Source organism: Desmodus rotundus, chromosome 2 (genome assembly GCF_022682495.2).
Source record: "Desmodus rotundus isolate HL8 chromosome 2, HLdesRot8A.1, whole genome shotgun sequence".
Taxonomy (NCBI): domain Eukaryota; kingdom Metazoa; phylum Chordata; class Mammalia; order Chiroptera; family Phyllostomidae; genus Desmodus; species Desmodus rotundus.
The window spans coordinates 153,863,267-153,889,297 of record NC_071388.1 but is presented as its reverse complement, the minus strand read 5'-3'; the positions used below and the strand labels follow the sequence as shown (position 1 = coordinate 153,889,297).

The 26,031-nt window shown below is 38.9% G+C and overlaps 1 protein-coding gene across 1 annotated transcript in view; it reads left to right on the top strand.

The window, feature by feature from the left end:
* The window catches only part of TTC21B (tetratricopeptide repeat domain 21B), a 71,607-nt gene extending 46,136 nt beyond the window's left edge, over positions 1–25,471 (top strand). Inside the window, exons 22-29 of the mRNA XM_024579869.3 lie at positions 399–480; positions 9,241–9,391; positions 9,575–9,736; positions 11,696–11,891; positions 14,571–14,795; positions 18,046–18,166; positions 21,998–22,065; positions 25,050–25,471. Of these exons, the coding sequence (XP_024435637.2) occupies positions 399–480; positions 9,241–9,391; positions 9,575–9,736; positions 11,696–11,891; positions 14,571–14,795; positions 18,046–18,166; positions 21,998–22,065; positions 25,050–25,127 (1,083 nt within the window). The 3' untranslated portion in view covers positions 25,128–25,471. The remainder of the gene's footprint in view (positions 1–398; positions 481–9,240; positions 9,392–9,574; positions 9,737–11,695; positions 11,892–14,570; positions 14,796–18,045; positions 18,167–21,997; positions 22,066–25,049) is intronic.
* Positions 25,472–26,031: the final 560 nt, after the last annotated feature.

Here is a 26,031-nt window from a genome sequence, read left to right as displayed (position 1 = left end):
TTATTTGTAATTCCTTTGGAATATTTAGAATTTGAGTGTTTTTTTCTTAATCTTCTTGTCATTTTGGCTAAGCCCAGTAAGGCATCTTTCTGTGATAGCACATATAGTATGCAGTTTCTTTCAAATTTCAGTTTTAAAATAACCACTTGAAACATATTTTCTGCTAAAAATACAGTGTGCGAACAGGGTGTTCTCTTTCACATGCTGGAGCATCTTCTGTTACCCTGCTCTCAGTGCTAATCTGCGTGAGGTGAACTTGAATTTTAAATGGCTCCTTTTTATTAAACTTCCCTCTTCATGTTTTTCAAATGTGTTTTCATGGTGCTAAATCTTGATGGGAGGTATGTGCTTTGTGAAATATATGGCACTATTTTAAGAACGAACTTTTACCTTCATAGATGATGGCAGATATCATGTTCAGGAAGCAGAACTATGAACAAGCAGTGTTTCACTTACAACAACTTTTAGAACGCAAGCCAGGTAAAAATATTCATTGGTTATATTTTTCTAATGCAATCACCTCCTTTTCTCCTCTTTTTGGCTGTTAGGCTTCTTGGAAAAACCCCAATCCTGATTGAATCCATGTCTGTACTTACTCTACACCTGCCCTGGAGCATCGACGTGGCTGTAGGGAAAATGCAACACCACTGATTGGTCTCACTTTAAATTATCACCACAGACCCCCAAATGGATCCTCAGATGCTACTTGGCATCCTATGAGGATGCTACTCATTAGTGAGTGTTTCTCTAATGAACACTCACTCCAGCTACTTTTTACACCTCCTCTCCTCTCCTCAAGCCTCCGGTACCCTTTCTCCTTCTTGTCCTCACCTAAAAACCTTGCCTCCTACTTCCCTGAGGAAATGTGGGCCCCCTAAAGAGAATACCTCCATCCTCCCATCACTGTCCACCCATGCTCCAGCCACTGTCCCCCCCGGGTCTGCAATCTCATCCACAGCCAGCTTCTCCCTGGGTTCACTGGACACCCCCCCCACCCCCACCCCACCCCCCGTCACCTCCTGCCGGGCTTTACTCCTGCTCTTCCCTCTCTCCTGCACCATCATTTTTTCTCAGTCAGCACACAAACGTGCTGAGACAGCTCCCCACTGTAAACACATCAATAAATAACAACTGACTCTTAACTCTTCACTTAGTCTTTCCTCCCAGTTACTACTCCATTTCCCCATTTTCCTTTATAGCAGATTTCCCTTAAAACAATTTCTGTAAGTGCTGTCTCTGTTTTCTTCACTCTTGAGCACCAGTGAAGCTGCTTCTGCAGGGTGGCCAGAGGCTTCCATGCTGCCAGACCTAGGGCTTATTTTTCAGCTCTCTGTTTACTTGACTCTTTAGCATGGCCTATCTGCCCCCCACCTTCCTCATGAAAGACTGTCTTCTGAGATGCGAGGTTTATGTGGTATTTTATCTCCTAGCTATCTACTCTGTTCTACTCTCCTTTGTTAGGTCTGTCTTTTCTTTATGCACTTTAAATATCAGAATATTTTAGGCCTCGGTGTTTGAACCTTTTATCTTTTTAATACATTCACTCCCCTGGGTGACTTCATCCAGACCCCTGCCTTTTTGCCCTCTGGATGTGCTGATGTCTCCCAAACGGGTATCTCTAGTACTGACTCAGTCAGGGGTGGGCAGAAGTAGGTTTACAGTTGTGAGTACACAAAACAAGGTTTATTCTTGTATTATAATTTATTACTTTTTATTATTATTAACCTGCTTTTGCCCACCCCTGTTCACCACTGCCTGTTTGCATTCCCACTCAGCTATCAGGAGGATCTGCAGTGGATCATGTCCAAAACGGAGTACCTGATCTTCAGCATCCCTCCAAGTCCAATCCTTCCCCATTGCTCATCTCAGTAAATGGCATCACCATACACCTACGCACCAGGCCCCAAACTTTCTTTTCCTTTGGCTCACTTGTCTGCCCATACACCCTGTCCATTCTGTCAGCCCATAGCATCCCGCCACTTTGCTCCTCCCCCATGGCTGCCACCCTGGCCTCAGCCTTCATTCTCTCACACAGGTTACTATAGCGTTCTCATGTCTGTCTCCAGTTCTTGCCTCCAAATAGTTTAGAAATACTTCATCTGAAAGTAGCAGAGACCCACCACTCCGCTCCCCACAAAATAATTCTAATGGCCTAAATACCTGCAGCTTTTATTTTTCACTTATGTAAAAGAACTTTAAAAATGAATTATGCAGGGAATGGCATAGTATCATCACAAAATCTAAGTTCTTCTTTTCCTTCTACCATCGTGAGCCTGACTTCTATTCTGTGTGTCACACTGTGGTCCAAGACAACCACTGCAGCTCTGGGCTGTGCTGTTCCCCACCCTCGATGGGGATGGGGGTAGAGGTGGGCTAAAGGTCCAGTGAACCATTTTGTTTTCATTTTCTCTAAAAAACCCTTTCTAGAAACACCTCCATGGTTGCAAAAGAGGGTGGGAAATGTCATCTTTTTGCTAAACAGTGCCACATGGAAACAAATTAGGGTTCCGACATTGAGGAAGAAAGGGATAGTGGGTATCAGGTAGGCAACAGCCCAAGCAGGGTGGTACCTTGGGACTTTGCCATTGCTGTTCCCTCTTCCTGAAATATGCTGCTCCCAAATGGTCACGTAGTAGCTACTCCATTTCATTCAGGACTCTGCTGCTATTTCCTCTTCCTGAGTGTGCCCTTCCCTGTCCATCCTGTATCAGAAATGCCTCTTACTGTGTACTCCATCCTTTCATCCTATTTTTATATCACTCGTAAAACAAAACAAATTGTGAATTATAGAACATAACAAACGGCCAGGAACTTTGTCTTCATTGCTATGTTTCCAGGACTTATAACCGTATCTGCCAAGTTGAATGCTGGAAGGAAAGAAGAGTAGAAGGAGAAGCAGAAGGAAGAGAGGTAGTGAGGGAGGTGAGGGGAAGGGAAAAGAGAAAGGGAGAGTTAAAACAGTAACGTGTGTTAGTTATGCGAGGGGGTCCCCCCAAAACTGGAATTATCTTCTGGAGGCCAGGCCCCTTGTGGTACAGGCTTCCCCCTCTAGGTGAGTGTTCTAGGAACCCATCTGTATCAGTGTACCAGCTGGTGGTGGTGTGAGAGGCTGGGTTTGGCTACAGTGAATTTTTTTTGAAGACTCTTTCAGTGCATTTGTCCATTTCATGATGGGTGATTTACAAGCACACCTGCCCACATTGTGCTGACTTTTCAGCAGGTTTTGACCAAAAATTGCAGCACCCTCATGCCCCACCTTCCCTATTCACCAGATCTTTCCCCAAGAGACATTTTTTGTCTTCCTGGATGAAAAAAATCCTCAAAGGAAAACATTTTGTGGATGTTGAAGAGGTTAAACAAAAAACAGCAGAAGCACTTAAAGGCATCAAAATCAACAAGTTCAAAAACTGTTCTGAGCAGTGGAAAAACATATTGATAGGTGTATTGCATCAAATGGAGAGCACTTGGAAGGTGACTGAAGTTTAAACATCTAGGAATAAATACACAATTTTTTTATAAATAAATTCTGGAGTTTTTTGTGTCCCTCCCCTTTTTAGTATTACTTAAAGAGTTTGAAATCTCAGAGGAAGTTGTAGAGCAGTTCTTCTAAACCACAGGTGGCAAACACAAGGCCTGAGGGCTGAATCCGGCCCTCCACCTTGTTTTATCCAGCCTGGCACCTTGTTTCTACTCAGTGGCAGCACTGAGCTCTCTCTTAACTGTTAAGGAGTAGTTACATTTACACAGTCCCAAAATTATATTCAGCCCTTTAAAGGCAACCTCGAGGCTGATATGGCCCCCAGTGAAAATGAGTTGGACACCCCTGTTCTAAATCCTACTGCGTTCAGCTCAGAGTGACGCCACAGGCAGGCAGAGCTGCCTGGTGAGGGCAGGTGGACACAGGTGGCATATGTCAACTTGGGGCAACTCAAAGAACCAGTGTACGCTGCATGTTGAGTTTACTAATGCTTTTAATTTTTAAAAGTTTGAGTTTATAGAACACTTTCTACTTACAAGTAAAATACCCCTAGCTAGGGAAAAGATTGGCAGGAAAAAATTCTATCTGTTTTTATGGTAATATCAACATTTTAATTTCTTTTTATTATTTTTTATTATCTTTTAAAATTTCATCCCACTTTGGGAGAGCCTCAGGCCGCGTTTTTGTTTTGTGCCTTGTCTGTTCCATTTTGTACTCAGGTGATCTTTAAAAGAGTGCTGTTATTTCACCATCTTACCTCTGCTGCTCACTCTGAGTCCAAAGTATAGGCCCACCTCCATATCTCTGTTGCCCAAATCTTGCTCTTTCTTTCTTTAGGCATAAGTCATTTGTTTCCTGCCATTTCTACCTCGGGTTCCAGACCCTATTTTGTCCCTTTCTCCTTATCTGAACTACTGTATAAGGTGGTCAACATAATATTTCCATTCTATCTCAGGCAGTTCCTGTATTGCAGCATTTCCCTCTGAGTAAATAATCCAAGATGGTTTCTGCAAGAAACCATTTTAAGCCATTGGTGACTGTATAGCTCTCACGTGAGAAATTTGAAGATGCTCTCCTCTGTCAGATGGATTTTATCTCACCCAGGTTATTTGGCACTAGCATCTTTTCCAAGTCATAGCAAAATTGGCTTAGTAGACTGGTGACTTTGGACTGTTCGTAAACAAATATAAAATTAATTATTTGTAAATTTAGCATACAAACTTTGTTCTCCAGAAATACCAAATGGCACAAAACCACACCTCCAAGTCTCTGCATGGTTTTTTTCATTTGCCCATAATGCACTTTGCCTTCCTAATTCTTCCACTGTCTTTCCCAGGAACACTCCAAATACCTACCCTTTGCCAAAATCAAAAACTGACCCCCACTGCCACCAAATACCTCACAAAATACATCATGTGATGCTGAGTAGGGTGACCATCTACTTTGGTTTGCCTCAGACTGAAGGATCTCCCAGAAGGCAGGGCTTTCAGTGCTAAAACTAAGAAAATCTCAGGAAATTGGGATGAGTTGGTCACCCTAATAAAAAATAATAAATCACTTCATCCATACCTCTGCCACATAATGCTGTTATTTTGCTGAAGCATGGATGCATGTATTTGTCATCTCCACTAAGCTGCAAACTCCTCCAGTTCCCAGGGACCACCTCATACCCATCTCATGTCCCCACTATAGTGGGCAGTGATGGTGAAAGGCATACAGATGGTGCAAAGTAAATGTTTATTGGTTGAATGGATGAGTGAATGGCTGTGAAATACTGTCATTTAAGAACTTTAAGTTTTTATTGTCTGTGATACTTTGTTTTTAATCTTGTGTTCTATGTTTTATATCTAATAGGACTTTACAAACTCAGCCGCTGATCTGTTCTGTCAGAATTATTCTAAACCTGTGATCCACATTGTGGGTGTGCATTGTTGCTCTTTCTCAGTAACACATTTTATACTTTAAATTAAGGCTGTGTTTTAGCTTACTTAGAAATGAATTGTCCAATTTGACTTACCCTAACTGGTTAAAAATTCTCTTTGTAGATCTAATTGCCGCTCTTTTGACAGATCACGCCTTTTCACTTTGAAAATCTCCACATCCTGCTTTCACACCAACTGGTTAACAAGACCCAGGAGTTCTGACTGCTAATAGCTAACAGCCACGCCCAGTCTATCTTCTCCTAGCCTCCCGTCTCTAATTAAGACCTTTATCACTTCTCACCAGGACTAGTTCAGTTTCCCCACTAACCTTCTAGCCTCTAGGTTGTTGCAGCTCTAAACCATCAGAGGACGGCTATATTAATTCTAACAATCAGAAGTTACTACTCTGTTTAAGATTTAGGATGGCTGTCCAGGATCCAGTCTAATACCATAGCATTATTTTCATAATAATACAGCCCTAGGTTATCCTTTCATATTTCTTATCCTTCTTCCATTTTAATATATTGTAATATCAAACTTATCAACGCCCCTCATGCTCTTCTCTGCTCTGTCTTTGCATGCGCCATCTTGGAATGCCTCTGTCTAGTAAGATCCTCTTAACCTTCAGTTGCTCAAAGGTCCAATTCTATGTGGAACGTCTCCAGGTTCCCCCAGGCAAAGTTAGGAATTCTGTGCATTGTTACTCCGTAACACTTCATTCATGCCTTGTCACATCACACCATAATTATTTTGATATCTTCTCACTACCCATCAGTAAATATGGACTGTTTTTTCTGAATGTAATACATTTCAGTTTTCAGTAGATTCCTTACATGTAGAAATTTGCTTTCTGTCATATTTCATGTTTAACCAAAAAACAAGCTAGTGTAATTTAATCTGTGGTAATTTTAACTTGAACTAATAATGAATACATTTCAGTAATATTGTAAGGTGATAATTATTCAAGAAACTGGCCTCCCAGGATTGACTTTAGATAACATTAGTGTATTAGTAATATCATAAAAAAATTGGGGGCCAGAAATTTTCACCTTAATTCCTGCTTAATCCAATACAGCTTCTAGATTCTGTGTCTTTATCATAGGGTGGTCATCCTAGTTCTTATCAGAACTTGTGGGAGTTGTAAATATATTTGTAGTTCTCAATATCTCATGCCTTTATTTCATTTCATTTCCATGGTACTCTGAGGGTAAATATTATAACACTATTTTAAGAAAATAAGTAATTTTAGACAAAGAATTTGAGTAATTTGCTTGAATTCATATAGCTAAAAGATTCAAATCTTCTTTTTCTGAAACCATATTCTTTAAAAAAAAAAGATTTTATTTGTTTATTTTTAGAGAGAGGAGAAGAGGGGAACAGAGGGAGAGAAACATCACTGTGTGGTTGCCTCTCGCACTCCCCCTACTTGGGACCTGGTCTGCAACCCAGGCATGTGCCCTGACTGGGACTTGAACCAGCAACCCTTTGGTTCTCAGGCTGGTACTCAACCCACTGAGCCACACCAGCCAGGGTTGAAACCATATTCTTATGGTCTGCTTTTTAGTGTTTCCAAAAGGCAGCAGGAAATAAATCTTGAGACCTGAAATTATGGGTCAAGGAAGGCAAATGATGATATTGTTAATCTGGATTATTTTGTCATTATGTAATAGAGTAGATGCAAAGCCTACAGAGGTCTTTTTTTAATAATTTTTTTTTACTGTGATCAAACACAACATAAAATTTACCATTTCAGCCATTTTCAAGTGTATGGTTCAGTGGCATTAAGTAAATTCACATTGTTATAACCATCATCATAATCCATCTCCAGAACATTTTCATCATTCCAAACTGAATTCTGTGCCTACTAGACACTAATGTCCCACTCTTACTCTTCCTCCTCCCACTCCCTGGCAACCACCATCTACTTTCTGTGTATTTGGCTAGCCAGAATTCATCTACTCTCTGTGTATTTGGCTAGCCAAATTCATAGACAGGAAGTAGATGGTGGTTGCCAGGGGGTAGGGGGAGGAAGAGTGGGACATTAGCATCTAACAGGTACCTTATATAAGCAGAATCACGTAGTTCGTCCTTTTGGGACTGGCCTATTTTGGGTTGTATAATATCTTCAAGGTCATCCGTATTCTAACATGTGTCAGAATTTCCTTTCATTTTCAAGGTTGAACAATATTCCATTGCATGTAGGTACCATATATTGTTTATATATTCGTTTGTTGATGGGCATCTGGATTGTTTTCACTTTGGGCCATTGTGAATAGTGCTGCGGCAAACACTGGTGTACAAATATTTGTCTGAGTCTCTGTTTTCAGTTCTTTTGAGTATATACCCAGAAGTGGAATTGCTGGATCATATGGTATCTTCTCTTTTCTTGGAACATACAATCAAGGATAAATTGTCTTTAAAAGTTTTCATTTATTTTATTTCTAACTCACCCTATGAAAATGATCTGAATAGCTTATATAATAAGGGTTTTTACAACCCCCCTACTATGAGTTCTGTGCTAACTGAAACTTGAGAGCCCAAACACCCAAAAAACACATCTACAGCCCTGACTGGTGTGGCTCAGTGTATTACGAGTGCCAGCCTGAGAACCAAAGGGTTGCTGGTTCAAGTCCCAGTCAGGGTACATGCCTGGGTTTCAGGCCAGGTCCCCAGTTGGGGGCACGTGAGGGGCAACCACACATTGATGTTTCTCTCCCTCTCTCCTTCCCTTCCCTCTCTCTAAAAATAAATAAATAAAATCTTTATAAAAACCCCACAACTACAGAGAAATAAAATGTGAGCCATCAATAATTATGCATCCATACTAAAATTGTTTTTGAAAACCATAATGACAATTGAGAAATGTTCACTCTTATAATGTTGAATCCAAACCCCAAGTGTGACTTCAACTTTGTATATATATGTAAGTGGAGAAGCATATTAATTTGCTTATATTTAAATATTTATAAATTGATTTATTTTCACTCATAAATGTATGAAAAGAAATCAAAATGTGGTAATCTCTAGCTGTAGGAATGACTGCTTTTTGTTCTTTATACTTTTCTGTATTTTTCAAAATTTTCTAAAGTACCTATATCATACATTATTTTTATAATCTTATAAAAATATTTATTAAGTTATTCTCAAAACTTAGTATTTCAGTGATAAGAAAGAGCTACATAGAATTTGGAGAAGAAACTCTTTGTAAGAATGTGCCAGGAAATTATACCTGAGACCAAGGAACCAAGTTAATTATTTTTCCTTAGAAGAAGGTAAAATAAGATTAAAATACTGGGACAAATATGTTAAGGTTGTAGTATGATAAACTATTGTCTAATTTATTATTTACATCACCTATTAAGGAAAGGCTGGAGTAAAATTTCTAATTGCCCACCCCAAACATTATCATCAGAATGTACTGATCTTACCCCCTTGCTTGCAGCAGTAGGTGGAAAAGGAGGTCTCATAGAGAGATTTGCCCCGTGTAATCAAAGCAGTCCTGCTAAATTTTACATTTAGAGTTTAGATTATCTACACAGAGACTGTTTCTAGAAGATTTTGGTCCCAGGAATGATTGAAAAGTAAGTAACAGCAAATGTACATTTCTATATATCGGCCTATATAAAACCTCTCTCACTGTGAGCAGATCAACCTGACCTTTATCATTTGCTAAGTTATCCAGTCGACCACAGTCTCTTGGGGACTACAACTTCTAAGGCATTCCTTTGTTTATATTTAAATTGTATTTCATTTGAAGTAAACTATAATAAAGTGGAATTGTAACCATCAAAACAAAGATATAAAATGTTGTCTATATTTGAAATATTTTTTTGTTTCTAGATAATTATATGACATTATCTCGTTTAATTGATTTCCTAAGAAGATGTGGAAAACTTGAGGATGTTCCACGATTTTTCTTAATGGCTGAAAAACGTAACTCCAGAGCAAAATTGGAGCCAGGATATCAATACTGTAAAGGACTATATCTTTGGTAAATGTGTTGGCAAATAAATCCTACATAATGGGATTAAAGTCCATAATAAACATTTCTTCATTTAAAAAAAATCTACATTTTAAAATATGTTAATAGTTGTATTTGTGAAACAAATTATAAATGACTTAAAAGTTTACAGTCAGTGATTGAAATAACTGATTTTTTTAAACATTTAACAAGGTACACTGGAGAACCAAATGATGCCCTTCGACATTTTAATAAAGCTCGGAAAGATAGTGAATGGGGCCAAAATGCCCTTTATAATATGATAGAAATCTGTTTGAATCCAGATAATGAAACTGTTGGAGGTGAAGTATTTGAAAATCTGGATGGAGACCTGGGGTGAGTAGTGTTTGACAAATTACCTTTTTTAAAAAATATACTTCTTAAGAGTAATAAGCAAGGATGCCTTACAAAAGAGAACTAAATTCTAGGATAGCTCTAGTGAAAGGTCAGAGGAAAAAATCATAGCTAGAATAACTTCTCTGTAACAAGCATGAAATCCTTTCAGCACATTTCCGACATCAGGATAAACGTGTTATGAAAACACTCCCCTGAACTACTCTAAAAAATAGGATGCATTGTAGAATTGGATTACTTTCACAAAACTGTTCACACAGTAGTAGTAATTTTTTTAACAAATGGCAGTTACATGCTATACCCGATGCAGTGTACTTTCTGTGCATTATCTTCTTTATTCCCTACGAGAGTATTGTGAAATGAACTCAGAGTTAACCTGTCTAAATGTGACAGTAAGTGATAGGGGCAAGATTCAGACAGAGTTCTACCTGACTTCAAAGCCATTGTGGTGTACTACTAGTAAGTGGTTGTACTTCTATGAACCTGCGTTTGTTGCTTGTCTTCTCTTCAAACTGGTCAAGGTACAGTGGGGGCTGCATAAGTATGCGAATGTATAAGGTGTAGGGGTAGTTTCTGCCTTCAGGAACATGTAATTTACTTAGGAGACAAGATAGTATCTGAAACCATTCAGTCTCCGACAGAACAGATCTTAAGTGTTACAGGAATTCATAGAAATCAGAGCAGTGCAAAGCAGTTGGGGGAAGGTATAAAGGAACGGGGGTGAATGAGGACCAGACGGCTGAGACGTTTCAGTGACAGATTTGAAGCCTTGGATTCTAGAGTGCTTGCAAGGTTTAGAGCAGGGAGAGACGTGTTTGTTTTGTGTTTGTTTTAGAAAGGCTAAGGTAAGGTACTGTTAGGTGTCTGTAGGCCACCCCCATGGACTTCGTCAGCATGTAGTTGAAAACACAAAACCAGAACTCAGGAGTTCGCAGCTGGGGATACAGATTTGGTACACATGTGCACGGAGTGGGTAGTGGGACCCCATGAAAGGCCTCTTTGCGAGTAGGATGCAGTAAGGGAAGCCTGAGAACTAAATTTTGGATGTGCTAACATTTAAGGGAACTGCAGGAGGAAGGGAAGTCAGATAAGAGCAATCAGTGTGGTGGAAAGAGAACCAAACATGTAACGTTGCAGAAGAGAAAGGAGGGGAACTTTGAAGAAAGTACCCAGTAGTGTAAAATGTTTTAAGGAAGTTAAAAGCCTTGGGCTTGAGAAGATGACCAGTGACTTTAGTGATTGGGCTTTGAGAATTTAATTTCCTTTTATTAGTTTATATATATATATAAAGTACATATATGAAGTACATATATGAGGTTTGTGCAGAAAGTATCCAGCCCTGTGCTATGAAAAATAGAGCCACCTGATAGGCAACTGGGTGAGGAAAGTCAAGTGCACTGTATGTCTGACAAACTTAGATTTAAATCCCAGGTTTCCCATTTATCTGCTGTGTGACCTTTGGCAAATTGTGTCACCTCATATATAAAATGGATTCAATATGTATCGAATGAAATAATCCAGTGTTTGGCACATAGTAGGTACAATCAACGATGTTAGTTACTTTTTGCTCATTCTTTTATTTTTTCTTCCATTTTCTGAATAGAAACACCACTGATAATTGGATGATTCTACTTATTCTGAATTCTAGTTTTATATTTGCTGAAATGAAAACATCAAATGTAGATATTGTTCAGATTTTGCCTTCAGTCTAGAGTGAATAAATTTAATGGTGTTTTATTAAAGCTATATTAATTTTGTTTGAAAAGCACATTATAATATTGCTTATACCAAAAGAGAATGAGTGATATTCTTCAAAAGGATTACTCTAAATTGGTGAAAAAAAAAGAAAGAAACCCATGTACCCTCGAGCTCATTCTAATCTCAATGAATGTGACTTCATGAGTAATAGAAATGAGATTTTTTTTTTTTAATTGAATACAGTAATTCAACTGAGAAGCAAGAGTCTGTGCAATTAGCAGTGCGGACGGCAGAAAAGCTGCTGAAGGAACTGAAACCTCAGACTGCTGAGGGCCAGGTGCAGCTGCGCATACTGGAGAACTACTGCCTGATGGCGGCCAAGCAGAAGTCCGGTGTTGAGCACGCACTGAATGCCTTCACTGAAATAGCGACAGCTGAGGTTCGTAGATTTTCAGCTTCACGTGTTATCTTTCTCAGGTGGTATAGAAATAGGTATTTTGATCAGTTGTTTGTTTTCTGGAAATTTACTTAATTACTTACTAGTATGAAAAAGTAGGTATGTAGTTTGGCATAATTTTACACAGCGTGCCTTCCTCTGCAGAGAGGCACTGTTACTGCTTTTGTGCGTTGTTGATACATTGGACACTATCGGGATGGTGAATTCTGGAGAAAGGAGATGCTTCAAAAGGGCATAAATTCTTAATGGGATGAATGGCTTTATCATCTGGAGAAGTTCTGTGTTGTAGATGTAGCCCAGGTTAACTTACTAAGGAAAAGTAAACCTGCTGCCTTGGCTGCTCACCTTTTCGCTTAGGTGAATTTGAAATTTTTCCTACTCGAAGGCTAAGATTAATACTGACAACCTATAATTCAATTATGCAAATAATGATATTGTTCTTTAGCAACATTGAAATAAGCCCTATAATATTACTACTACTACTACTACTACTATTATTATTATTATTATTATCATTAGATTAAAGGCTTTCTCTTTGCCCCACTCAGAACCACTTGATGCTAAGGAAGGAATCCTAGGCACCCACCCCTTAAGCAGTTGGTAATAGCTAGTTCTAAGCATACCAATTAGATTTCACGCTCTTCCACTCAACAATGTTGAGAGAACTCCTAATTTTTGTGTCTCTCAGAAGATTGACAGAGTTTTGCTGTGTTTTCTTGTGGTTCACAAGTCACAGTGGTAGCAATAAGCTACCTAAAACCCCTGCTGTGACCCCTGCCTCCTCCCTCCTAGCCCCTAAGGGATTTGGGGAAAGCTACAGTCCCCTTTGCTGTTTGGGTACAAGTGTTCTAGATGGCACTTTATTGCTGCTGTAAGCTACCCTTGGAACAAAACAGCAGGGGAGCATCAGCTTAGCAGGACTGAGGATGAGAGGGAAGCTGGCCAAACGCCTTAGGATGCCTGCACCAGAAGAGACATCGTGGGTCTAATGCAGGGGTTAGAACTCAGATTTGCAGTTTTAGAAACTTCTTGGTTTCACTCACGCCTGATCAAGTTACGAGGAGTTGATTCATTCTAATTGAACTTGAGGTGTGTGATTTTAAAATAAAAGGCTTTATTTTTTTTATCCTTACCCAAGAATATGTTTATTGATTTTAGAGAGAGAGGAAGGGGGAGAGAGAGGCATCGATCCCATTCACGCTGCTACTGGGGATTGAACTTGCAACCTAAGTATGTGCCCTGACTGGGAATTTACCCTGCTACCTTCTGAGCCACCTAGCCAGGGCCAGAGGGTTCATTTTTCAACATGTAGTGGGGGATATTTTTAGTATGTGAAAAAAAGCTGAACGGTTTTCCCGTACCCTTCTCTTTGCAGGGTGTCCTAAGAGCTGACTGACAAAACATAGCTGGCCTCCGTTTTCTTTCCTCTCTAGCCCCATGGGATGAGGATGGGGCTTAGTAACTGACAATACTCTATGCATGTCTTCAGGACTGATTGCCAATTGGGTGAATTTGACATTCAAAGATAACCTTTTGGCCACTCCTTAATGAGAACAAATTACATATTGGAAGTTTATTGATAGATATGAAATCATAGCCAGGGAAATTGTATATTCCTAAAAGCTGTTTTAATCCAGCTCTAATGAATTGCCTTCTCTAGTCCAGGGTTATTTCTGACTTCCAACCATGGTCAGGGTTGGACACCGAACACGTTATTACTCTGCTCTCCTCCTGTTCCTCATTAGTGGCCTAAACTTGCTGTCTTGCCGTGCATCTTTATTATAGTCATGATACTATGATTTCTAAATCACAACTTCTCCTCTTTTATTGGTATTTTAAACTGAAGCCTTTCTCTTTATAAAAGCATCACAAGCCCTCTGCTGAAATTTAAGAAGCACCCCAGCTTTATTGGGAACATACACATTATTGCTCAGATAAATTGGTTTTCTGGAGAGATTGCTAATAGCCTCCACTTTATACCAATTCTTATCAGCTTGTTGGTTTCAGAGTGACATTTTCTGACTGTGAACTCTGTCTAAAAGAACATCACGTTTTATAGACGCCATCAAGAAGCTGCAGATTCCAACTCTAAAAGCATATTTTGAGACATGAGTTCATTGCATGCCTTATTTGTAACATTTTATAGGTCTGTGTTGGGAGAAGAGGCTGTTAAATAAACTGAATATGAGAAGGGAGGAAAAAGGGTCAATAGAGTCAGTATAGATAAGGAATATCATTGCAAGTAAATCGTTGTTACTCCTTTTTACAGATGAAAGAATGGAGTCAAAATGCAAATGCTCCATTAGGATTACACTGAAATAGAATTTTGTTTATTTTTCTGTGTCTGTACAAAACCAAACAGCCAGTCAATTTCATTAAAGATGGAGTCACCCTAACTGTCCTGGGTTGTGTGGTTGTGGCATCTACATACTTATCGAATTATCTTAACCACTCAGAACCTCAGCAAATGTCTGCGTGGTAGCTCGAGCTTCCTTGACGTGTTAAATAATGACCATAAACAGTTATCTCTGTGGAGCCACAAATAGCATCCACAGGCCAGTCCTTGTGTTGCACTTGCTACGTTCCATGTGTTTTCCTTTAAACATAGGGCATTAATTTATGTTTGTGTATCTGGGGGTCTAAAGTTTTGTTTTCTTACAGAAGGATCATATTCCAGCACTTTTGGGAATGGCAACAGCTTATATGATCTTGAAACAGACTCCGAGAGCCAGAAACCAGCTGAAGCGGATTGCAAAAATGAACTGGAATCCTATTGATGCTGAGGACTTTGAGAGGAGTTGGCTGCTACTTGCTGATATTTATATTCAATCAGCCAAATACGACATGGCAGAGGAACTGTTAAAACGGTGCCTGCGTCATAATAGGGTAGGCGATGGAAGAAGAAAAAATAACTTGACCTTTATTGTATAAGCTTGCTATAATAGGTCATTATAGAATGTTGGTCCATTTCGAAGGATTCCTGTATGTGCGTGTTTTGAAAATTAAACGTTTATTCTTACCACAATCAGGAAATAAACATTGATAATAAGAAACTACTTGCCCTTGAAAATTTTAAAAAGTAGAGATTTATGCAGTTTCAGTTTTCATCTGTGGTACGCCCTACTTACAGAAAGGGTTTCTGGAATGTCAAGTATTTGCCTGTGATTACCCATCTCATTGAGAACTAATGAAAATTGCAGAAGAGCATTAATTGCGGACTTCTGTCCCTCCTATTAAGAAATACTTGATGTCTTTACTGCAGCTGCATGCCATTTCCACAGTTTAGACTCCACTGTGCATTTAATTTGATGTTTAGTAAGTCCTTATCTTTAAGTATGAAATTGAAAATCTTAAAGTCTTTAGAATTTAAGGCTCTTTACATAATAGTGCATGTAGGTGTTTAAACACATACAAAAAAGGCCGTCTTATTAAATAAAGCATTTTTTAAAGTGAAGAATTTGTTACTATTTGTTGAGACATAATTGTACTCCACTTAGAAAGTTGAGGATATTTATCTTTATAGATTCATATCAGTTACTTCAAATCTTAAATCACAGAAAATCGATGTTTTACTTACTTTGAGCAAATCAGATTACAAAATGGATCATTTGTTTTTTAAAGACATCATCTGATGCTATTAAGTTACTTTGTTAGGAACTTTAGAAAACTAAAACAGTCAAGCCATTTATCAATTTATAGTTTGTACATCTAATTTTAAGTTAAATTGGCCTTGAAAAACAGATAGTACTCATTAAGAGACTTTGAAAAATCAGAACTGCCAAATAGTTGCCCCTTTCATGCCAAGTCTAGGATTAAGCAAGATGGCAGGAAGTGCAGGTTCTGGTGCAGACGGAATTCAGTTTGCCGTCCTGCCGACAGCGGCACACGGCGTGTCTGACCCTGACGGCTACGTTAGGGGCGGCAGCCTGCTGCTGAGGCTTGTCAGTGTTGGAAGCATAGGATTCTGGAAGTAGAGCCTAGAAATCTTGAATCAGGTAATTTAAAAAGTGGAGATCATCCAGGTCTGGAACAGGGAATGTACAGAATGGCACTGGGCCATGTTGTCTTACCAGACAGTGGGGAGGCCATCAGAGATAGTTAGAGTCCTGTTGGGACGCAGGAGCCCCCGTGAAGAGGCTCCTGCAGGTGAAGTGAGACACTTTAAATATCAGTAAGAATAAAAAAGTGCGGTGAACTGAAACTAAGTAAGTTAAATAAGATCTAAAAGAGAAAAAACCCAAATTGGTCACTACTGAAATATGCTAATGAGCGACTTTTACAGCCAGCAAGTAAAGGTAAAGAATTAAGCATTTATCCCACCTTTTCTGTATAAACTACACTAGCAAAGGAGACATTTCTCATTATAGGTGTTTCCCAGCTAATAAGGGAAGAAAGTATGTGGAATATTTTTCAGGCCTGATGAATTAATTAACAAATGTGTATAAATAACAATACAAAAAGAGAATCAGGCATATGTGCCTCCTGATGGAAGATCGCATCCTCTGTGACAGAGCTGCACTGGAGCGAAACAAGTGAAACACTTACTTTGGGTCCTAACTGTAAAGGGCTGTCCAAGTCGCAGTAATCGTCAGCCAACTGATGCTGCTGTACCCAAGTACCATGGGAAGGGTGGCTCATAAACAACGGAGATGTATTATTCACAGTTCTGGAAGCTGTAAGTCCAAGATCAGGGTGCCAGCAGGGTTGGATTTGGTGAGGGCCCTCTTCCAGGTTGCAGACTGCCAGCTGCTTGTTGCATCCTCCCACGGTGGAAAGAGAGGGCAAGAGAGCTCTCTTGGGTCCCTTTTGTAGCTACACCCTCATGACCTAATTACCTCCCAGAGACTCACCTCCTAATGCCATCACGTGAGAGGTTAAGATTTCAACATGAATTTGGAGTGCAATATTATTTTTAAAAGTGTCAAAATGTTAAATAGATAGGATCTGACAGTGCTATGCTGAGCTACAATGAAGCCTGAAGCAAAAGAGATAATACATGTCCCATATGTATGTATTTTTAATGGGTAATTGTTTAATGAAAATATTATTGATATATGTTCCAGCCTTAAGGTCAAGAAAGTATAATTATAATAAATGTTGTTGGATACAAATGAAATATTCAAACTTAAAATAATGTGAGTTTTAGTATATCTATTTGTCAGTTTTTCAATTTTTAAAAGTGAAACATTCTACAAAAAATAGCAATTATAAAATACCCAAAAAACATATATACTGGGTTACACGTTTTTCCTTTTGCCTCAGGCTAACAAAATGGCTTGTCCGGGCAATGTTCTATTAAGGATTTTTACCTCTCCCCCTCCAAATCAAAATCAATCCAAACCTCTAGGTATAATTCCAATTTCCAGAAAAAATCAGTGACATAGGAATACATCGCATGAGCACCGCAAAGATGAGCTCAACTCAGTATGGGCTGTGAGGAACTCTGGGACAGACGTTCCTGTTTCTGCTGTAGTTAATTGCAGGAAAAGAGACAGAGGAGAAACCTCCAGACCAAAACAAAGTTGAGAGACATTTGAGTCACAATGAATGGGCCTTAATTTGATTCTTTTTTTGAAACAAAAAAAGAAAATTATATTGAGACCATTTGAAATTTCCATAGTGACTGGATATTTGGTAATGTCAAAGAGTTGTTACATTTGGGTGTGACAATTAGTGGTTTTGTTTAAAGAAGGTTGTTATTTTTAAAGAAGCATAATGAAATATTTGTGGATGAAATGACAATATTTGAGTGTTTTTATCTGATAATACAGAAGGACAAGTCAGCGGGTAGAGGCAAAACATTATTAGCTATGAGTGATATGATTCATAGAGTTCATTACACTGTCATTTCTATATTTGGGAGTGTTGAAATTACTCATAATAAAATGTATTTATGTATATGTGTAAAATACAAATTGCCTTTCTTCTTGCCCAAAGATTCTGATTCTGTAGGCTTGGCGTGGGAGTTTGGCCTCAGAATACTTTAAGTCTTTTAGATGATTCGATTGCATAGCCAAGGTTGAAAACCATTGTTTTATGTGCCATTTAAATTTGTTCATATGGTTGACCAAAGCACCCTATAAAATCTTAGTGGTATCAAGTTTAATCTATTGATACGCCTTCCATTTTCCTTCAGTCTTGCTGCAAAGCTTATGAATATATGGGCTACATTATGGAAAAAGAGCAAACGTATACAGATGCCGCCTTAAACTATGAGATGGCGTGGAAATACGGCAATCGGACCAACCCAGCAGTGGGTGAGTTTAACAGATGAGACACTAGCTTTTCACAGGAATCTTGGGATTTATTGGCAAGTCTTCATTTAAATGCGTTTCACTTTCTTTATGAACAAAATACACATTAAGAGGCCACTTCCTTTTAAAGTCCTGAAAAATAAATTTTATATTCACAATAAATTATTAGCTAGTAGTAGTTATTAAGTATCATTTCCTGAGATGCCAGTTTGTCCACAGTCACCTTGGAGAGGACATCTGATCTAATTCTGCCACTTTCTCCCCCTTTGCCCTCTGCTATTTCCAGAATGGTAATCCTGTGGGCAAAGTGCTCCATTGTCAAGGAAGTTAGGAAAACATTGCATTAAGTCAGCTTCTGTGGATTTCTTTACTGTGGAACTTCTCAAAGCCTTCACACCCTAGTGTATATTGTGACGGCACTCACAGAAGGGACATGTTGCCCACATTAATTTGAACGTGAAATGTATATTTTTCCCCTGAGCATATAGGAGAAACATCACCTTGTTCCAGTGGCAGACTATTAATTTGAGGACGGCTGGTCTCCAGCTGCCCTAACAACAGATGAATGGCATCTGAAATAATACTTAGTGACTCCCATCTCCCACACTGTGAGCGCGCTCACCCCATGCTGCTTCTCTGTCTGTGTTCTGGAGCAACCCTCAACCCTCCTTTTTCTCTACACATAGTGGCCTCCAGTACCTGACTTCTGTCATGTCGCTCCTAGGGTTTCTCTTCAAGCCATCCTCACTTCACCCGTCCATTCCTCCTGAAACGTGCTTCCGAGCCCTTCACCCTCCTTGTTGCTATCTCCTGGAAACTCTCAAATAGTGTTTTCCCAACTGTGCTTTGAAATACTTGGTGAGATATTTATAGCTATTAAAAGACAGAAAGATGAGTGTGAGATTAGATTCCGTGGCCAAGTAAGTTCGGTAAAGTGCTTTATTTGTTCATGCTCCGCCTGACCTGTTGTGCCAGCAATGAACCAGATCTTAAGTGTGATTTCAGATCAAGTTGTATTTATACTGAAGCTATTTTTCAGTTAGGCATAGTAGTTGTTAATTCAGCCCAAGATGGCATCTGTCTTTTTCAGCAGCCCCATCACAGCACGGGCCCTTTCGTTTGCAAGCAGATCGGTCACGGTTGCACCTGCGGCTGTCAGCGCAGGACCCTCCCCACCTGTGTTTTTCTGAGGTCTGCTATTTTACTAAACCAGAGATTTTCAATCTTTTTCATCTCCTGGCACACAGACACTAATTACTAAAATTCTGCGGCACACCAAAAATATATTTTGTGGCTGATCTAAGAAAATATATAGGTATAACTTTGATTCATTGACACCAGATGGCTGCTGCTGTGTTGGCTGCTGTCATTTTTGTATTTGACACTCTGAGGGAAGGGAGGTCAGTGCCCCTGACTAAACAGCCAGGTATCGCACATTTTAAAAATTCTCACAGTTGAAAATTGCTGTATTGGACTCATATAGAGCAAAGAAACTAACATTTGCTGATAGTGTCTTTCCTTTTTAGGTGCTCTACATCTTACAGAATAAAAGCATCTTGTAAAATGAAAATTCCGCAAAATCTTTAAAATATATGCAATTTTGACTTTATTCCAGAACAGGGATGCATTTAGAAGCTAAATTATTTAAATATTCTGTTCCTTGGAAGACATCTGCAAATACAGAAATTCCAGCTTAGTAGTTCTTTCATTGTGTCATCTTTCCATTCTGTAGATGATTTTGTCAGTTCTTTTGACTTCTTGAGTCAGCATTTCTCTGAGGCCATCAATTAATTCTTTCATTTCTTCCTTAACAATGTCATTGCATCCAACATCCCCAGCCTGCCTGGCCATGTTAACAGTGCACTCCATGTTTTCACTCGTCAGAATATCCTTAATATGGTCGTATTCTCTCCATAGGATTCAGGCTTCAGTATTGTCACTAAGAAGGGCACTCGGAACTGAGGTCCAATGAGGGAAGAACGTGTTCATGTTTTTCCCTTCCCACCCGTTCTCAGGTCAGGGGACAGTCACTGTGCTGTTTACACGGTTGGAGTTCCCCTCTCTCCCCGCTCCCTCCCTCCTCCCCTCTGCCCCTCCCTCCCTCCCTCCTCCCCTCTGCCCCTCCCCTCCCTCCCTCCTCCCCTCTGCCCCTCCCTCCCTCCCTCCTCCCCTCTGCCCCTCCCTCCCTCCCTCCTCCCCTCTGCCCCTCCCTCCTTTCCTCCGCTCCTCCCTCTCTCTTCCATTTTTTCCCTGATTATATAACATTGAATTCTTATAAGCTTGGCAGGTATAATGAAATGCACTGTCATTGTTTTTTGCCATTTCTAGCCCTTTATTTCCTTTCCCAAATTGTTTTAACAAGATGACCTGTCAAGTTTCTTTTACCATTAAAACTTTGTATTTCTAATTTAGTATTTTCACAGAAAAAACTTGCTAGTATTTATATGGTGCTCTAAAAATTTTTAAAGCTTTTCACAAATATTTTATTTGATATTTAAAATTATACTAAGAGAGAGAAGAGTTATTCTCCCCATTTTTTAGACAAAGAAGCTTGAAATTGATGACTCATAACTTGCCTAAATTCTCAAAGTTAATCAGGAAGTCAGAACTAGAACTTAAATCTAGTTTTTTTGGCTCAAGTTTCCATGTAAAGTATGTTAGGCGTGACATCTTAATTTTTTCTTCCTTTTTAAAAACATACTGTTTCATATAGGACAGTTCTGTGGGGGGGGGGGCGGGGGTGCCTCCATATGACTACATTAGCCAGTAATTCCTTTCAAACATTTGTTTGAAATTCTAAAAAGTTGTTTTGGTACTTTGATTGGAGCCCAAGAGCAGTATGCAGCTTCCCCTTCTTCCTGCTGCTGAGTGGTAGAGTGAAGTGTTTGTTAATTACATGTTCTTCTACACTGTGCTGCAGCATGTCTTGTTTATTGCATGCACTGCCAATACTACTCTTTTGTCTTCCCCTTAGTTTGTTCACTTTTCTTTCTTCCAGAGCAAGTCCTTTAAGAATATCATTTAAGTAGAGAGTGTCTTAACACTTTTTTCTAAATTGTCGCCATTTGAAACATGGCATTTCAATATCAGTAATTGTGATAAGTGTTACTCATCACTGATGTGGATTATCTGGTGACTAATCCCCTCTATTCTGGGTAGCTCTCCCCTCTGCCCTGCTCTCTAGCCGTGTCCTCTAGGTCCATTTGTTCTTCTGTGTCCTTTACAGGTACAGTTCCCTCAGCCTTAAAGTGTTCTTGCTTCACGCCCTCTTGGCTGACTTTATGCCTCCTTCAGATTTCCAGCACTGCCTGACACCACCTCCTCCCCTACCAGGTTTTTTTATCTTAGCTCACTTGGCCTATACTGTCATTTCATGGCATTTATCTCAGTTTTGAAATTATTCATTTACTTACATAATTATTTAAATAATGCCCTTTCTTTCTGAATAGGATGTAAACCTCATGACTGTAGGCACCAGTGTGCCTGGTGTGTAAGTGCTGACTAAATGATCAGCTGTGGTATCCATTACAGCCCGACGGCGAGCTTTTGGGGTAATCTGCCAGTTCCAGAACCACACTGGTGGGGTGGCAGTCTTCTAACCCAGCAGTGTACTCACTATGATCCTTTCTTCCAAGTCCATTTTCTCTCCTGCCTGTTCCCCTTTCATGCCACTCACCTTCTGTTACCTCATCACTTCTCTCATGGTACAGTCACCGGGCTCTGTTTAGAAGTCTCTGATAAGCAAGTGAAGGAGGAGGCCAAAGAAACATAATAATATAGTGTCCTCAATAAATAGTGCTACATCATTGTGGGTTTTTGTTTTTGTCTTAACAGGGTACAAACTTGCATTTAATTACTTAAAAGCGAAAAGATATGTGGATGCAATTGACGTATGTCATCAGGTAACACTTAAATTTAGATTTCTTAAAATATTTCAGATGCACAATTTCCTACTTTTAGATAATTTCAAGATATACATGAATAAAGGTAGAAGATGTGTAGTATTTTAGTTAAATACTCATCAAATACATTCAGGAGATACTATCGGTTTTCAAAGTTTAGAAAATAATAAAGTCGTAAAACTACACAACACTGAAGAAAGAAATTAAGGAAGACACAAACAAATGGAAGCATGTACCATGCTCATGGATTGGAAGAATTAACATTATCAAAATGGCCATACTACCCAAAGCAATTTATAGATTCAATGCAATCCCTATTAGAGTACCCATGACATATTTCACAGATATAGAACAAACATTTCAGAAATTCATATGGAGCCACAAATGACCCCAAATAGCTGCAGCAATTTTGAGAAAGAAGAACAAAGCAGGAGGGATCATAATACCTGATTCAAACTGTATTACAAGGTCACTGTCATTAAAACAGCCTGGTGTGGCATAAAAACAGGCACAAAGACCAACAGAACAGAACAGAGAGCCCAGAAATAAACTCAAGTCTATACGGTCAATTAATATTTGACAAAGGAAGCAGGAGCATAAAATGGAGCAAAAACAGCCTCTTCAACAGATGGTGTTGGGAGATCTGGACAGCTACGTGCAAAAAATGAAACTCGATCACCAACTTACACCATACACAAAAATAAATTCAAGATGGATAAAAGACTTAAATATAAGTCGTAATACCATAAAAGTCCTAGAAGAAAACATTGGCAGGAAAATCTCAGACATTCCACGCAGCAACATCCTCAAAGACACATCCCCTAAAGCAAGGGACATGAAGGAAAGAATAAACAAATGGGACCTCATCAAAATAAAAAGCTTCTGCATGGCTAAAGAAAACAGCATTAAAATACAAAGAGAACCAACAGTATGGGGAAACATATTTGCCAATGAAACCTCAGACAAGGGCCTGATCTCCAAAATATATAAAGAACTCACAGGACTGCACTCTAGGAAGACAAACAACCCAATTAATAAATGGGCAAAGGACTTGAACAGACACTTCTCCAAGGAAGACATACAGAGGGCCCAGAGACATATGAAAAGATGCTCAGCATCACTAGCCATCAGAGAGATGCAAATTAAAACCACAATGAGGTACCATCTCACACCAGTTAGAGTGGCCAACATAAACAAATCAACAAACAAATGTTGGAGAGGATGCGGAGAAAAAGGAACCCTAGTGCACTGTTGGTGGGAATGCAGACTGGTGCAGCCACTGTGGAAAACAGTATGGAATTTCCTCAGAAAACTAAAAATGGAACTGCCCTTTGACCCAGCAATTCTGCTGCTGGGATTATACCCTAAGAACCCTGAAACACCAATCCAAAAGAACCTATGCACCCCAATGTTCATAGTAGCACAATTTACAATAGCCAAGTACTGGAAGCAATCTAAGTGCCCATCAGCAAATGAGTGGATCAAAAAACTATGGTATATTTACACAATGGAATTCTATGCAGCAGAGAGAAAGAAGGAGCTTATACCCTTTGCAACAGCATGGATGGAACTGGAGAGCATTATGCGAAGTGAAATAAGCCAGACGGTGAGGGACAAATACCATATGATCTCACCTTTAACTGGAACATAATCAATAAAAGAAAAAAGCAAACAAAATATAACCAGAGACATTGAAGTTAAGAACAATCTAACAATAGCCAGGGGGGAGTGGGGAGGGGACAGTGAGGAGAGGGGATTACAGGAACTACTTACTATAAAGGACACAAGGACAAAATCAAGGGGGAGGGTGGAGGTGGGGGAGGGAGGTGGGTTCAACTGGGGTGGGGTGGAGGGATGGGGAGAAAAGGCATACAACTGTAATTGAATAACAATAAAAATTAATAAAAAAGAAAATAATAAAGTTTACTTACATTAAATGGTTTTAGTTAGACCTCAAATAATAAGATGCTTATGTCCATTTAAAGACAGGCTAGAGGAGAATCAAGTGAAACAAAACAGTCTTTAAGTCAGAAGATACTTGAGCATTGTTATAGATTCTCCAGTCATTTCATTGTTTTGAATAGAAGTTCTGTGCATGTGTCTAAGTCTTGTTATTAGAGAATTCAGACTTGCAAAATAGACATAAAAGGATATGTCTGTAATGTAGAAGTCAGTTCATTTCTGTAATTAATGCCCTACTACATGATCCCTTACCAAAATAACAAAAAAGTTTCAGTTTTAGAATTTTCCATTTCTTTATATTTTACATTGTCCCACTGATACTGCACATAAAGCATTATCTTAAGCATTTGTTAGATGCTTCAAGGAAAGCTCCTTACAAAAGAGTTGTTTAATGCCCCTCACCCCAGATAGGTGTGTCGGCCAGCACCCTTAGAGTGAATACCTGGTCTCAGCGATTGCTAATGATTGTTGAGTCTCTCTGTAGGTCAGCATTTCACATTGAGATTAAGGTTGTACATTAATATAAGGTTATACATTAGAATCATTTGTGCAGTTTTGCCTTTTTTAATGAATATCTGACTACTTAGAGACTCAATAGTTCTGAAAATTTGTATGTTTCAAAATCACTCCAGGTAAATCTGTGTGCTCTTGGTTAAAAATAACTCTCTGAAGGCTTAGTAAACATCATGTATAAGTAGCTAAATTTTTTTAAGAAGCTTAAATTATTGATATGTAATTGTTTTCTGCAGTTGACCCATTAAACAAGTAATGTACTTGTTACATTTTCCACATGTTGTGTTCATGTACTGCTGTTTTCACCTAATGACTAGTAATATGAATGAGTCATCATGTCACATCTCAGATGTCACTTTTAAAAATTGTGGTTATATTTGTGGTATTGATACCATAGATCTCAGCTGTAATGTTCATTACATGTAAGTTGTGTAGTTCCCCAGTTCTTAATAATTACAAGTTCTTGTGTTTCTTGCTTTGTTTTCAGTTTTTGCTCTCTGTTTTTGCAGGTTCTTGAAGCATATCCAACTTATCCAAAAATTAGGAAGGATATACTTGATAAGGCTCGCACATCTTTACGACCTTGAAAATTATTTTACTTAGTTTGTTGCTTAAGCAGGAACTGAATCTGAGTTCTTCCCATTCAAAACAGGTTTGAGCTACTATTTCGTCATAGAAGCATACTTTTCTTTCTCCAGCAGAGGCTGCTGTTGTATATAAAGAGAAATGTTGTAACCAGTGTACTTTTTCTGATCAAGAAGGTGAATGAGGGTTGGTTTACTTGATTAGATGCAGATTTGGTGTCTCTGTGGTAAAGATTATAACCCACTTATATAAAGAATATTTTTGTTAAAATCTAGGTAATTAATTATCCTATATCTTTTCTTAGGAATATGAGTTCTTTATTTTAGGAAATATACTTAAAATGCAATTGTTCTCTTAAATTTTTTTGTAACATTGTTTCAAAAGTCTGAACAAAGTTCCTTGTAAATAATTTATGAAATAGAAAATAGATATTTTAATAAAGACTTTAGAAATGTATGGTTTGTATTCTTCTTGGAACTCAAAAGACATGATAAGTTTTGCAAAATTTGGGTGAGCTTTTCATGCAGTCTGGAATGTTAATGAGTGGTATTGCAGAAAATGTGACTTTTCTAGAAAAAAATCTTTTTAGAAAAATATAAAGCGTGTGACTTGTCCTTCCCTTTACTGAACTCATTCTTTCTGTTCTCACTACCGATGTGACCTTAATAATCAGTACCTGAAATCAGTGTAAATAGGTAACCCTTTATAGCAATATTTAACCTTAGTCCAAAGACGAGGCCTTTTGGCATAATTTCAGACACCATAACATCTGGGGGAGAAGGGCAACAAAGTATCTTGGGTCAGTGGGGACACGTACAGTGTAAAGCAGCAGCTTACCCTGCTATCCTGGCCCCGCTCACACAGAGCCATTCGCCCCCGTTTTAGATAAATTTAACCTAAGCTTCG